Raw genomic sequence first — 15,000 nt, 5'->3', positions numbered from 1 at the left:
AAAAAAGAAAAAGAAAAAGAAAAGAAAAAAAGAAAGAACACGACAAAAATAAAACAACAGTAACAACAGTAACAACAGTAACAACAGCAAGTAACAATAAAACAAAACGACCTATTTCATATTCGCTAACTACATATATATTTATCATGTGGTTTAATCACGACGATGAAATGTCAAAGATATTATTAGCACGCCTTATTTATTATGACGGAATAAATATATCATTCCGTTTAATATAATATGACATTGTTTAATCGTACGACGCGTATTAAAAACATTGTAACTTATAAGGAGAGCACAAGCATACGCCAGCAGTAATTTCGAATGAATTATTTTACGTTTCATTGTAAACGTTTTGGGTGAGATTGTAAATGTAAATACATGCTTTAGGAACATACATCTTATATGTAACAGTTAAGAGAAGCATTAGACAAACGGTGGTGCAATCGAGAAATATTATTTTATTTCCAATAGGAAACAATAGAAGAGAGGCAGTATTTAACGTCGTGATTATTCATCTGCATTCACTGTAATTATAAGCATTTTTACTTAAAAAACTTTTACTTAAAGAACGTATTGTATACCAATAGATATATAGAATATAATAACATATATAATTATCTGTAGAAGGAAAATATCGGTGTGAGAACTATTGTGAATATGCCCCCTAGTATTTTAGAAGGCAATTTACGTAGTAAAATAGCCAATGCAAGTAAAACACGTGTCCTATTTAGAAACGGACGTAATAATTAAGTTTATAAAGCCTAGAAGAGCATTTCACTCTACTGATATAACATTCCTGCTAAAGGGCAATTTAATGAGAGAACTTCTGTACTCGCCATATTTATTAAAAAGCAAGTGTTTATATCCTTTTTACTTTTTTTTCTTCTTCTTCTTCTTCTTCTTTTTCTTCTTTTTTTCACTCTAGTTGTCTCTTATATCTTTATCAAGATTTTTCATATAAATATATTTACTTTGGTTGTATAATTAAATTATAAATTATATTCACATTAAGTATTAATATTGATTTATTTATAATTGTCGCTTATAAATTATCTGTAATTGCAATATGACACCGATTAATAATGTAATATACTACAAGATATAATTATAATTCTTTATATTTGATTTGATTATTTGTTGAATTCAAATACATTTGAAAATATTTGCTATCTCTTAATGAACATGGCGTCGTGTTGTCTCTTGAATCAAGAAAAATTCAATTACATTGACACATATATTATAAATAAATAAAAACACCATTCGATCGATTAAGAGATTATCGTCCACAAAATGAACTAACGAATTACTCTTCTTTCCTGCTATTATGCGCAACTTACATTCCGCCTCAATTATTGTACTATCGACCTAGATCAATTAATATTAACGTAAAAGGGAACGTGAATATATAGTTTTACCGGAGTCTTGCATTATTGTATATACCTGATTATATACAATGAAAAAAAAAAAAAGAAAAAGAAAAAAAAAGAAAAGAAAAGAAAAGAAAGAAGAAAAAAGAAAAAAAAAATCATCCGTAAATGACCTTATTGCCATGATGATTTTTCTAAGGTATGCACCTAATCGAAGCGTAAAGAATTTTTACTTCTTTTCGAAGCTACCATAAATAATATCTCACTTGGTTAGTATTGTATATGTGAATGTAAGAATTCTTTATGAATAAAGATTGTTGTAGAAATTCGTTATCTTTCATTGGTAATACCTATTTCTTTTAATAACAATTCTTTTGAAAGCGTAACAGGAAAGAGGTATGGTAGAAATATGGACACCATTAAAGTCAAATTACAAATATTAATGAAATATATTATGTGTATTTATAAAATTCTTATAAACCTTAATGTAAAAATAATTTTTAATAATTATTATTTAATATATATGAGCCATAAAGAAAAAAAATAAAATAAAATAAAGTATACGTATATTTACTTTCAATATTTGAGAACTGCTCTTAAGCTGAAAAATAAATAATTCCAAATTTAATTATAAAGTCATTAAAATCTCTTATCTATTGCTTCAGATAAATATTTTATAAACTTACCAAGTTCCAGAGTGCATGAGATCGAAAGCTTCATTAATTTTCTCAAATGGTAAATTATGAGTAATAAATTCATCGATAAGTAATTTCTTAGACATGTACTCGTCCACCAGCTTAGGAACACTTTCTTTAGATTTCCAATCACCAAAGGCAGTACCTTTCCACACACGTCCAGTTACTAATTGAAATGGTCTAGTACTAATTTCTTCACCAGCAGGAGCTACACCAATGATCACAGACATGCCCCATCCTTTATGACAAGATTCTAAAGCAGCACGCTATAATAACGATATTATAAGAAATTATATTAAATAATATATAATATTTATGTACATTAATTTACACTCACCATAGTTTGGACATTTCCAACGCAAACAAATGTATAATCAAGACCACCGTCAGTTAGTTCTATCAAAACTTCTTGAATAGGTTTATCATAATCTTTAGGATTGATCAATTCGGTACATCCAAATGTTTTGGCTTAAACGTAATAAATTATTTAATAAATAGAATAAATAGAAACGATAATTTTAATAAAAAGCGTATAAAAAAAAATATAATGAACCTAATTCAAATTTAGAAGAATTAACATCTATTCCAATGATACGTGAGGCTCCAGCAGTTTTGCAGCCAAATATCGCTGCTAATCCAACAGTACCAAGACCCCAAATGGCACATGTACTTCCAGGTTCTATTTTAGCGGTATTAAGTACAGCCCCATATCCAGTAGGTATACCACATCCTAATAAACATACTTTTTCCAATGGCGCATTACTGTCAATCTAGAAAAATATTAATAATATTAGGTTAGAAACTATGAAACGGGCGTTGAATGAGAAAAAACTAAACAAAAATGCCCATTTCATAGTTTCCAACCTAATAGAATCATATAGATTCATATATAAAATTAATATAATATAATTAAAAATATAAAGAATATTACCTTTGCAAGAGATATATCTGATACCACAGTATATTCAGAAAATGTTGAACAACCCATAAAATGAGCAATCGATTGTCCTTTGCATGTAAAACGAGATGTATTATCAGGCATTAAACCTTTACCTTGAGTAGCACGAATTTTACTACATAAATTTGTTTTAGATGATTTACAAAACTTACATTCTTTACACTGCGGTATGTAAAGAGGTATAACATGATCACCTACAAATATTTCATTACATATTACATAGAAAGAATATATGAGTTATAATGTATTGGGTTGGCAACTAAGTAATTGCGGATTTTGTCGTTTCCTTCTTATTTGAAATCCGGCAATCACTTAGTTGCCAACCTAATATAATGTATGATTAAATATTTATCGAAATAAATACCTTTTTTAAATTCAGTTACACCTTCTCCAACACTCTCAACGATGCCACTACCTTCGTGTCCAAGGATACATGGAAATATACCTTCGGAATCTAATCCACTTAAAGTATATGCATCGGTATGACACAAAGCAGTGGCTATTATTTTAATGCGTACTTCATGTGCTTTTGGTGGTGATACTTCAACCTCTTCAATGGATAATGGTTGCTTTTCTTTCCATGCAATTGCTGCTTTGCATTTAATAATCTTTGGCACATAATTTATTTTATTTGAATATTATTAATTTATACGATATATTCATAGTTTCAATGAAATTTGATTGATTATGTAAGTAAATAATAAACTTTAAATAATTACAATTCAAAATAAAAATTAATTATTGTATTACAAGAAGTCATATTTACCTTTCCTGTTGTATCTTCCATAATTGTTAATTCAATAAAGACGAAGATGAAACTTTTGTAATATAATTGATTCTACAATTTATTTGTCTCAAACGACGATATCACTGATACATATATTTTTTATTTATGTCAAAAGGTCACAATTTTATATTGGTGAAATCATGATATTATCGATCGTACTGCCATCTTGTGAGCTTCTAAGATTATAACCATTTATTTCCTTGAATTCATTAAAAGCATTTTAATAATTAATGTTACATTTATCTAATCGTAAAATATTACCATTTTTAAATAAATTTTACTTATGAAAAATACTTATATGTGAATTTGTAAATTGTTTCAATTAATTAATTTTCATAGAACAAAAAGTAACATTGTAAATATCTAGATATAAATTTATAATGCTAGAAAAGATAAATATATTCTATTTGATGAATTAATCATAAAAATTGACTATGTCATAACAATTGCTTTTAGATCTTTCGAAAATCTTCTTTATCGTGCATCTATTGAAATTTTAATATAATAACGTTTCTAATATGTGCCAATAATAAAAACAACAGATATTCTATGAGTGAGATAATTAATAAATAAATGGAATATACAATCATTAATTGTGTAAATCTTCTCACAATTTATTCTGAATAAATAATACAAGGAAATGAATTATTAATTTCTTTTTTTTATTTTTAAATGTTTTGCTTGATAATATCATGATAATTATTTTAATTACATATAAAAAGAATCGTAGTAGAGGTTTATTGAAAAAAATGCGATACAATCCGCGGTATAATAGTTTTTTTTGTTTTCTTTTTATGATTATTGATATGAAATATAGATTATAATTCATATTAAAGCGTATGAAGGTCAGTTGTCATATTATACGATGAATTATTACGACGTTCTAAAAAAAAAAAAAAAAAAAAAAAAACGAGTATTACATTTAATAAAAAGAACCTATTAAAATTACATTTTTCGTACGATTTTAATTATTAATTCGCATCTCTTTTATATCACGTAAGACATAACGTAATATTTTATAATAAATTGATACTCGTCCTGCCTTGCACATAATCTTATCGGAACTCTTCAGAATAATTCCTACGTCATAAATATCATAATGGCATATACATATAGAAGAAAAATAAAGTGAAAGAAAAAAGAAAAAAAGAAAAAATATGTATTTATATCTAAAAAAAAAAAAAAAGAAAAAAAAGAAAACAAAAAAAAGAATAAATATCACGAGAAGTACGATTATGCGAACATATATATATATATATATATATATATATATATATATATATATATATATATATATATATATATATATACATATAATATATATTATTACATAAGACTTTTATCGTTGTAGATTAAAGTAAATGAATAAAATAAAATAAAATTAGAATATTAAAATTCGATCGTTGCCATTTTCTTACGAATCATATTATAAATAATATATATACAAAAATACGTGAACGTGCACATACATATACGCGACGGATGCACGCAAACGTAAATATAGTTTATCGTGTGAAATATCGTAAATTCAAGAAATAATCAAACGTAGTTTATGGTACATTGAAATATGATGTCACTTAATAAAAGAAAAAAAAAGAAAAAAAAAAAAAAACTCGAAACGTGATAATTAATATCGATAGGAATGAATGAAAAGGGAATTGAAAGGGAAATGAGTTAGAAAAAAAAAAAAAGAACTTTTCGATAGTAAAGAAATATTTAATACAAGGTATATACTTAAAAGTGTAATGCTATATTTCGATAACATACAGAGTTTACATCGAGAATGTCAATTCAATTACAGCGCAGTCTCGATAGGCGCAAGATTGTTTTCTTTCTCTCTCTCTCTCTCTCTCTCTCTCTCTCTTTTTTTATTTTTTTCTTTTTTTCTTTCTTTCTCTCGCACTGCGCATCGCGTTCATTCTTTTCTTCATGGAAAAAATAGCAACGTTATGATAAATGCCGACCGATTGGAAAATACGATAATTGCGAGGGGGCTGGGGGGGGAGGGGGAGGGGCGACATTTTCTTTCATCAACGTCGCAGATTCTAAGTAGATTATTTATTTGGCAACAATTATAACAACAAACAGGATCAAAGATTGTACGCAATGGTGGCCGTTCATAAATTATACATGTGTTTTTTATTTCCTCTTTTTTTCTTCTTTTCGTTTTTAATATTATTATTATAATTATCGTCATTGTCATTGTCATTGTCATCGTCGTCGTCGTCCTCGTCGTCGTCGTCGTTTCTTTTTCTTTTTTCTTTCCCTTTCGTTATTGATTGATTTATTTCTTCTTCTTTTTTTCTTTTTCTGAATTTTTCATTTTTCTTTTTTCCTTTTAAATAAAACCGTTCATCGATAAAACGGTTTCTCCAATTCGATTGATATATTATACTTTTTTTTAAATTTACGAAGAAAAACGGTACCATCCAGAAATCGTTGATCCCAAGGCATGCGAGAGTTCTCTATCTCTCTCTTTCTTTCTTTCTTTCTTTCTTTCTTTCTATCTATCTTTCAACATCTTTCTCTCTCTCTCTCTCTCTCTCTCTCTCTCTCTCTCTCTCTCTTTTATCTCTGATTGGCTTCATCCTTTCTGAAATAACGTTCGAGTCACGTGATACATTGTATCTCATCGAAAGGAATTCTCGCGCGTTCAATAGGGGTAGAGGTTAACGTAAGTGAGTACATAAGTAATATATATATATTTGTAAATATATATATATATATTTGTAAATATACATATATATATTGACACGAGAAATCGCGCGTCGATCGAAGAAATATTTGCACGTCCTGTGGAAGTAATAAGGTAAACGAGCACATTCAATGAATACAGAATGAAGAAAAAACGAGAACTATAAATTCATATTCGCATATATATATAATATATATATATATATATATATATATACAAAGTGTCCGTACATAGATGTCGGTGAGCAAATATCTTCCGATGGATTTAAATGACGTGTAAATTTAATAAGTAAAATTCTTTCGATTTTGTGATGCTTACGAAGTGCATTAAAAAAAAAAATTTCAAAAAAATTACAAAAGTCGATATAGTTTTTCTTTATCTTTTTAAAAATGGATCTTTATCTTTATAAATTTCTTTTTTTGCATATTTACAGATCAGCGATCATTTGCAATCAAAATCATATCTAATGAAAAAATTGTCACTGTGAATCGTTAACGATTGATCAATAAAAAGAATCATAACTTTAATGTAATTCACATTGTTCATAATATAGATATATTCGCTATGTTTATAAAATAGAAATACATTATTTACAAAACAATATAACGATCGCATCTATTTTAAAGATGAGAAGTGATAGTCTTCGACATAACCTATTTTAAAATATTTTTTATATCGACGATAAATTTTTCAAAATTCTAATATAAACAAATCAATTTATTATTAATATTAATTATTTTAACACGGATACGGAATTATATCGTGAGCGATATACATTAACAATTTTTTACTGGATGTGATTTTGATTACGAATAAGATCGCTGCTATGTAAATATGAAAAAAAAAAACAATGTTGTTTTTGGTAATTCGGAAAGGTTACGAATAAGAAAAAAAAAATGGAGATAGTCTACATAAATTTCGTAGCAGATTTAGAGCAATGGCAAATTTTTCTCAATGAACTTTTTTGATACTTCGACCAATCACCGAAATATTTACTTTGACATCTATGAGCGGACATTCTTTATATATATGTATATACATATATATATATATACACACACATACGAATAATTCGAATTCTTCATTCGCGGTAGGGCACATTAAATTGAGAGTTATCGCGACTTATGTATGAATAGTTTTTTGCGATTGACTCTCTATTTTTTTTTCTCTCTCTCACACACACACACACACAAATATTTCTCTCTCTCTCTCTCTCTCTCTCTCTCGCACTCTTTCTTAGAGTTTGAAAAATTGAAACAGTGAACCGCCGACCGATAAATAATAATAACAAATAATAATAATAATAATAATAATAATAATAATAATAATAATAATAATAATAATAATAATAATAATAATAGTAATAATAATAATAATAAGACGCTATTGAGAAAAAAAATAATGCGTCTCTACCCATCGTCCTATTAATTAATACGACGAACGTTGGCCGTATTCGAATCAATCAACACACACGTTCGACTTGAAAAAGTGGTTAGTCGTAACCCGTTAAACGACGAAAATCTCTTTGGCAGTAAGGGCGCTAATTCTACGCATAGTTTGTTTTGTTCTTTTTTTTTTCTTTTTTTTAGATCTTTTTTTTCTCCTTTTTTGTCTCTTTCCACCTTATAATATTATCGAATTAAAAAATAAAAACTAGGGTTGGCGAACGATTCAAATCGGTTCGAGCATACCTGAGAAAAATTATTATTCGACCTTCGATCGTTCGATTCCATCCCACTTGCTTCGCAAATTTTTTTTTCCTACTATTTTTTCTGTTTATTTATTTCTTTTTTTTTGCATTTTCTCTCTTTTCTATATTCCTCCTTTTTTTATCTCTTCTCTCTTTCTATCCTCACTCTCTCTCCATATATATATATATACATATATATATATATATACATATATATACATATATATATATATACATATATACATATATACCTTTTTCCATTTCTCTTATTCTCATTATTTACGATCGATCGAAATGAAGAGAACGTTCGTGTGCGTGTTCTCCGCGCAGGTATAGAAAATTCGTGTGTTTCTGTATGTGTGTGTTCTTTTTTGAATGTGTCTGTATTTTTTCTCCCCTTTATATATATATATATATATATATATATATATATATATATATATATATATATATATATATAATTCGATTTAATCGATAAAGGTTCACAAACTTATCAACGTACCAAATTTCTTGTAACTACGGGTATAAAGGCATGTAACATTCTAAATTGTAAATTTTAACTTCGAAACGTCGTAGGAAGTCGACGCGAAAAACAGCCATTCGTAATTCGCTATTAGCCATTCGACATTTGCCATTCGCTCGGCTAGTATTTTCCTCTACGAGAAAAGAATTGAGAATTTGAGAAGAGTATTCCAAGAGATATATATATAAAACGACCGTTCTTGTCTTTTATTTAGGAAGCATAATAAAAGAATTTCTTTCGGTCATAACTTCAAAATTGTCCTTCGGATAATTCTTCAATAATGAAAACATCGACAGAATAAACTTTCTTGTTTTCCTCTTTTTTTTTGTTTTGTTTTTTTTTTTTTTCATTTTTTTCTTTCATTTTTGTTTATTTTTTTTTTTTCGTTTTTCTCTTTAAATTCACAGATATTTCTTTTTTTTTTCTTTTTTCTTTTTTTTTTTCTTTTTTTTTTTCTTTTTTTTTTTTCTTAGGCGTTTCTTCGTAATTAAACAAACTACAGCAAGGATATTAAGGAGAGTCTAAAAAGTTAGAAGTATTATTAACGTCGTTTCGTTTCTCGAGAGGAAAGCAACTCAGCCTTTTTTTTACTTAGCGATAATAAGCACGTTTTTTTTCTTTCTTTCTTTCTTTTTCTTCTTTTTTTTTGTTTGTTTGTTTGTTTTGTTCTTTCTGTTTTTTTTCCGTCGCTCTCTCTCTCTCTCTCTCTCTCTCTCTCTCTCTCTCTCTCTATCTTCTTTTTATGTTCGTCCGCATTATCTTGATTTTCGTATATCCCGTATGTATAGTTTAAACTCGACGTGATACGAGATAATAGGGATTCATTGTACCCAAGAAGCTGGAACCCAAAGTGGTTCGGATTCGACTCTATGAACTGCATTGACTAATTGTTCAAAAGCTATTGAGAGATCAGCGTTGACGATGACTTCGTCGAATAGATGGGAATAAAGGAATTCTATCCTAGCCGCACTGTGCAGTATCTCGTTGAATTCCTCGTCCTGAAAATGGAATAGTGATTAAAAAATGAAAAGAAAAAAAAAAAAAAAGAAAAGAAAAAAGAAGAAGAACAAGGAAAAAAAAACAAATAAACAAAAAGGGATTACGAATTCGTTGAGAAAATAATTAATAGATGTGAAAAAGTTGAAATGATTAAAATTTTAATCTTTATTTGTACCGTGAAACCTCGTGAGTTGCTCTCGTCGAATGTCGACCTAGCTCTGTTCTCGTTCCTGGTCTCCTTTAGTATCTCGAATCTAGGAGGTTTGATATAAATCACGTATGGCTTTGACTGGGGCGTTCTAAGCATTTTAAGTGCCTGGTAATGTGGATTTAACAGGCAAACGTATCCAGCATTGATCAGCGAGCTTACGCTCTCCGCGCTAGTACCATAAAGATTCCCTTTGTATTCACCGAATTCGATGAATTTGCCAGTATCAATGTCCTCTTCCATTTTTTCACGAGTAACGAAATAATACTCCTTCCCGTCTATTTCACCTGGTCTCGGTGGTCTCGAGGTGTCTGAGAAGGAAGAGAGAGAGAGAGAGAGAAGACATATATATATGTATAAAAAAAAAAAAAGAGAAAAAAAGAAAAAAAAAATTAAAGAAAATTCATTTCTCCTTTCTCCATTAACGTTGGATTATTTTTAAAGATACCTCATTAACAGCTAAAAAAGCGTTTCTATTACTAAGCGAAAAAAAAAATGATGTCACGAGAAACGTGGTATCTCATTTAACGCTTACGAATACGTAATCCGACATCATTTTGAAATTCGTTTCGCATTTCACCAGTTCCCGGTGTTGTGATTCGATAGAGTTTATCACGTTTAGTTGGCACTCGATCTCACTTTGCTTTGTCCCAGTCGCTCACCACCACCCACCCACCACGCCCCAACCTCCCTATCTGACCCAAGGGACGAGTGTCACTTGTTAAATTATTTTGTTTTTCCTTTCTTTTTTTTATTTAAAAAAATTTTTTAATATTTTTTAATTTTTTAATTTTTTTTTTATTTTTTTTTGAATAATCAAGTTTTTATTAGGACTCACAGGGCACAGGAGTCTTGTACTTGTCAGGATCGGTAACCATCAGCCTTCTTTTGAGTTCGTTTCTGCCGACACCAGGTGGTCCAATAAGAACAACGGGTCTGTAGAGACCCGGCCTTGGATATAGCTTGGCGACCTCTTCGTAGGTCGGTACCTCTTCTCGGTCGAAGTCGTCGTTTTCTGCAGCGTCATACATGATTTTTTTAGTTTTTATTCCCTGCAAGTTGCACTTTGTAGGCGAGGCGTGCAAAGAGGTACTGGGACGGGGGCACAATGCAGGCAAAGGCACTGGAACAGAACACAAGCCTAACCGACGGTTAAGCCGTCAGGCCATCATCCGTTAACAAAATAACCATATATATATATAAGTGAAGAGAATCTTTTGGGATGTTATTCTTTTTTTTTTCTTTTTTTTTTTCTTTTCCTCTCTTTTCTTTTTTCCTCCTTTTTTTTCTTTCTCTATTTCTTTTATAATTTCTCTTCTTATCAGATTTCCCTCTTTCTTTTTTTTTTCTTTTTCTTTTTCTCTTTTTGTTTTTCGTTTTGTTCTCTTCGTGTGCTCGTGCCTACTTCGAAGAAGTTTTCTCTTTGTTAGCAAAGCATTAGGGTACGTTATGAGAGATGTTAGATATAAGATTGTCAGAACAGAAAACACCATTATCTATCCTCTTATTTCGAAGAAAACCAAAGATATCGTAGTCTCGAATCGTTTTGAAGGTTTATCCGGGTGATAAATTTGTTAGGAGTTAATATCCCTTCGAAGGACTTTAACAATGAAGAACTCAGCACGTTTTATCACAATAAAAGGGAGAGAGAGAGAGAGAGAGAGAGAGAGAGAGAGAGAGAGAGAGAGAGATAAAGAGGGATCGATCGATCCCTCGTTCGAGAGTCCCCCTCTTACTTTGTTAAAAATAGACGACGATTGACTTATAAAATTCATCGGGTCTTGTCTCGTAGAAAGGTTCTTTCTTTTCTATTCTTTTTTTTTTCCACTAACCTGATCTAAAATATGTCTGCTCTGAAAATCCGATTTGTGATAGATTTCGAACGTTATGTCATTTGGCATATTTGAAGGTTTAATAAAAAAAAGGCACTTTGTGAGACACGTGACATGAGACAAGTTGACAACGAGATGAGAATGACGTTGTTGTTATAGTGATAAAAGAAAAAAAAAAAAAAAAAAAAAAAAAGACAAATAAAATAAAATGAATGAAAAACAAAACGAACGGAGCAATCAAACGAACAAACAAACGAACAAACAAACAAACAAATAGATAAACAGACAGACACAAATAAAAATTAGATGAAAAAAAAGAAAGAAAAGAAGAAGGAAAGTATAATAGGAAAACTCGTGAAAGAATCAACTCACTTATATTGTCATCGTCGGTTTTATCCTTTTGTTGTCTCTCGAGAATGATCCTACGTTCCTGAAGTGCTCTACTGGGTATTAAACCCGCTCTCATGTTTCGATCACCTTCTCTTCTGGCTTGCCACCTGATTTAATGTCACGTGATTTATTTTGCTTCTTAATAAAAATATTTAAATCAATTATTTCTTTCAAGAAACATCGAAATATATATTATTATCTTTTACCAATACGCATCGTCCTGGCTAACGATGTGCAAGACATCACCTTTGACGAAATCTAATCCTGCTTCCTTGCACGGTATATAAGGATCTTCCGATGCCTTATATGAAAAATGTGCTCTCACTCGTACCTATGTTAGATCAGATCACATTATTGTCATATTTTTTTCTACTATATTGTCGTAAGTTTTATGAATTTACCTTGCTTTCTCTGATTCCACCTTTGCTGTCCGCCGGTACGATCTTAAATGTTATCGTACCTTCCGAATTTTGCTGAAAGACATTCGTTAGAAGGTCAATACATTTTATAAATGATTATAGTTTCGTTTTCTTTTTCACTTTATTTTTAAATTAATTTTCATAGAATTGGAAGATATTTATCAAAAAATTCCTTTTAAAAAAAATATTTAGTTTTGCATTGAATTAAACATCCTTTTTTTGTTTTCTTAATATTTGCTTTACATTGAATGAAATATATATGCATATAATAAATGTATATATGTATATATATATTTTTTTTTTTAATATTTGATTTATATTGAGTTATATATATATATATATCTTTTTTTTTTAATATTTTCTTTATGCATTGAGTTAAATATTCTTTTTTGTTTTCTTAATATTTGCTTTACATTGAATAAAATATATATGCATATAATAAATGTAAATATCTATATGTATATATATATATATTTTTTTTTTAATATTTTATTTATGCATTAAGTTAAATTTTTTTTTTGTTTTCTTAATATTTGCTTTACATTGAATGAAATATATACACAGGTAATAAATGTGTGTAGGCGTACATATATATATATATATATTTTTTTGTTTTATTTTAATATTTTCTTCATGCATTCAGTTTTTTTTTGTTTCCAGGTACTGTTAAGGGTTATAAATTTTGTTTTAATAATAGAAGAAAATAATTTCAAATTTATAAACGGAGCCACGAAACGGTATAAGAATTTAAAACCCACCAGTATTTTAAGGACACAATTTGGTGTCTTCCCTTCAACGCTGATACCATTCACCTCGCAGACTTCATCACCAACATGAATAAGGCCAGATCTGTCGGCTGCACCACCATGCATTATTCGTGCGATCACGATTTTCCCAGTGACCTCGCAGGTCTTTATGGTCGCCCCCTATTTTCAAGGTACAAACTAATATTTTTATTTCGTTGGATCGCGTGCGTGCTAGGAAAAGTGCACTTTTTTGTTCTTTAGAAAAAAAAAAACCAAAAGAAGAAACACAAGGAAAGTCCTCTCTCGAAGGCTGACATCGTTTTAAAAGAATAAAAAAATAAAATAAAATAAAATAAAAAAAAAAGAATAGATAAATAAAAAAAAAAAGCAACAGTGAAAAACAAACGAGTTGATCGAAAAACGTGAAACCTTCGCATCCATTCTTCCGATCTTCATTCTTTTTTTTTTCTATTTTATAATTTTTAACTTTATTTTTCTTTTTCTTTTCTTTTCTTTTTTTAAATTTCTTCCTTTTTTTAATATGTTATAATCGTCGAACGAAGAGAGAGAAGGATCACGTTCGAAGCTCGATTTATTTTCGCATTTTATATATTACGTTACATATGTATGTATGTATATATGTATGTATGTTTATGTATATGTCTATGTATGTATGTATACGTATATGTATATATGTATGTATATATATATATGTATATACTTAAATATGTTTCTCAAAACAAGAAAGAATAATTCTATGGTTCTTTCGTTTCGAGAATTTAAAAATTAAAGATACTAATTAACAATTAACTATGGACATGCGGGACAATAACACAATGTACAAAGGTTATAAAGAAATCGTTTTATTTACAAGCTGAAACAAATCATACGTATACTCTAATGCAAAACAATTAAAAAAAAAAGAGGAACAACAAAATGATAGGGGGAAAAAGAAAAAGAAAAAAAGAAAAAAAAAAAGAAGAGGAAGTAACAAATAAATTATACAGCTGGCAAAGATAAAGTATATATATATATATATATATATATATATATATATATATATAAGTATATATATAACATATGTATATATATTTAACAATGACAGACATACAAGCAAGACTAATCGATAAAATAAAATAGCATAAAAAGAAAAAAGGGGGAATAAAAAGATAATCGAGGGTGGGTAATGGGAGGAGTAAGGGAGAGATGTTGGGAGAAGGGGAGGGTAGTAGTGGTTGCGTAAACGTATAAGAAAAAAATGGACACACATAATAAAAACTCGCTTCGTCTCTATAAATCGTCGATTCAGCAAACGCAGCCATTTAGTAATGAAAATTCGCGATAATATATTGCAAGAAGGCCAAACGACGAAGGCGTTCTAAAAAAAAGTATGCGAAAGAAATGAACGGCAGCCAGCAGACTGGTGTGTAAGTGCAACGATGTGTTTTTCTCTTAAAAAGAAAAAAAGAAAAAAAAAAACGATGGAACTTTTGAAGAAAGAAATTTTTATCATACCCGTAGGATATATATATATATATATATATATATATATATATATATGTTTTCTTTCTTTCTTTTTTTTTTCTTATCTATCTCTACGGGTAGTCAAAAGGCAAACTTACCACGATCGGTTCGACCCCGGCGCCGCACTTCGAAGCAAGTTTGACGATGAAAGAAATACGTGATTA

At 29.1% G+C, this 15,000-nt stretch overlaps 2 protein-coding genes across 5 annotated transcripts in view; both read right to left on the bottom strand.

Moving 5' to 3' along the window:
• LOC124429580 (alcohol dehydrogenase class-3) overlaps positions 1-3,975 on the bottom strand; it is a 4,575-nt gene extending 600 nt beyond the window's left edge. The window contains exons 1-7 of the mRNA XM_046975032.1: positions 3,790-3,975; positions 3,388-3,631; positions 2,997-3,217; positions 2,619-2,835; positions 2,403-2,533; positions 2,057-2,331; positions 1-1,971 (exon numbers count right to left, since the gene is read on the bottom strand). The exon at positions 1-1,971 is cut by the window's left edge and continues 600 nt beyond it. Of these exons, the coding sequence (XP_046830988.1) occupies positions 1,947-1,971; positions 2,057-2,331; positions 2,403-2,533; positions 2,619-2,835; positions 2,997-3,217; positions 3,388-3,631; positions 3,790-3,810 (1,134 nt within the window). The 5' untranslated portion in view covers positions 3,811-3,975 and the 3' untranslated portion in view covers positions 1-1,946. The remainder of the gene's footprint in view (positions 1,972-2,056; positions 2,332-2,402; positions 2,534-2,618; positions 2,836-2,996; positions 3,218-3,387; positions 3,632-3,789) is intronic.
• Positions 3,976-9,407: 5,432 nt separating this feature from the next.
• LOC124429368 (MAGUK p55 subfamily member 7) overlaps positions 9,408-15,000 on the bottom strand; it is an 8,926-nt gene continuing 3,333 nt past the window's right edge. Inside the window, exons 5-12 of one of the 4 annotated variants that reach the window (XM_046974552.1) lie at positions 14,935-14,961; positions 13,325-13,492; positions 12,549-12,620; positions 12,354-12,478; positions 12,130-12,254; positions 10,764-11,066; positions 9,893-10,236; positions 9,408-9,716 (exon numbers count right to left, since the gene is read on the bottom strand). In XM_046974552.1, the coding sequence (XP_046830508.1) occupies positions 9,540-9,716; positions 9,893-10,236; positions 10,764-11,066; positions 12,130-12,254; positions 12,354-12,478; positions 12,549-12,620; positions 13,325-13,492; positions 14,935-14,961 (1,341 nt within the window). In that variant the 3' untranslated portion in view covers positions 9,408-9,539. The remainder of the gene's footprint in view (positions 9,717-9,892; positions 10,237-10,763; positions 11,067-12,129; positions 12,255-12,353; positions 12,479-12,548; positions 12,621-13,324; positions 13,493-14,934; positions 14,962-15,000) is intronic. The other 3 variants (XM_046974554.1, XM_046974553.1, XM_046974555.1) reach the window with 3 other exon arrangements.

This window comes from Vespa crabro, chromosome 15 (assembly GCF_910589235.1).
Source record: "Vespa crabro chromosome 15, iyVesCrab1.2, whole genome shotgun sequence".
Classification (NCBI taxonomy): Eukaryota; Metazoa; Arthropoda; class Insecta; order Hymenoptera; family Vespidae; genus Vespa; species Vespa crabro.
Note: the sequence above shows the minus strand (reverse complement) of the source record. Positions and strands in the feature narration are given on the sequence as shown.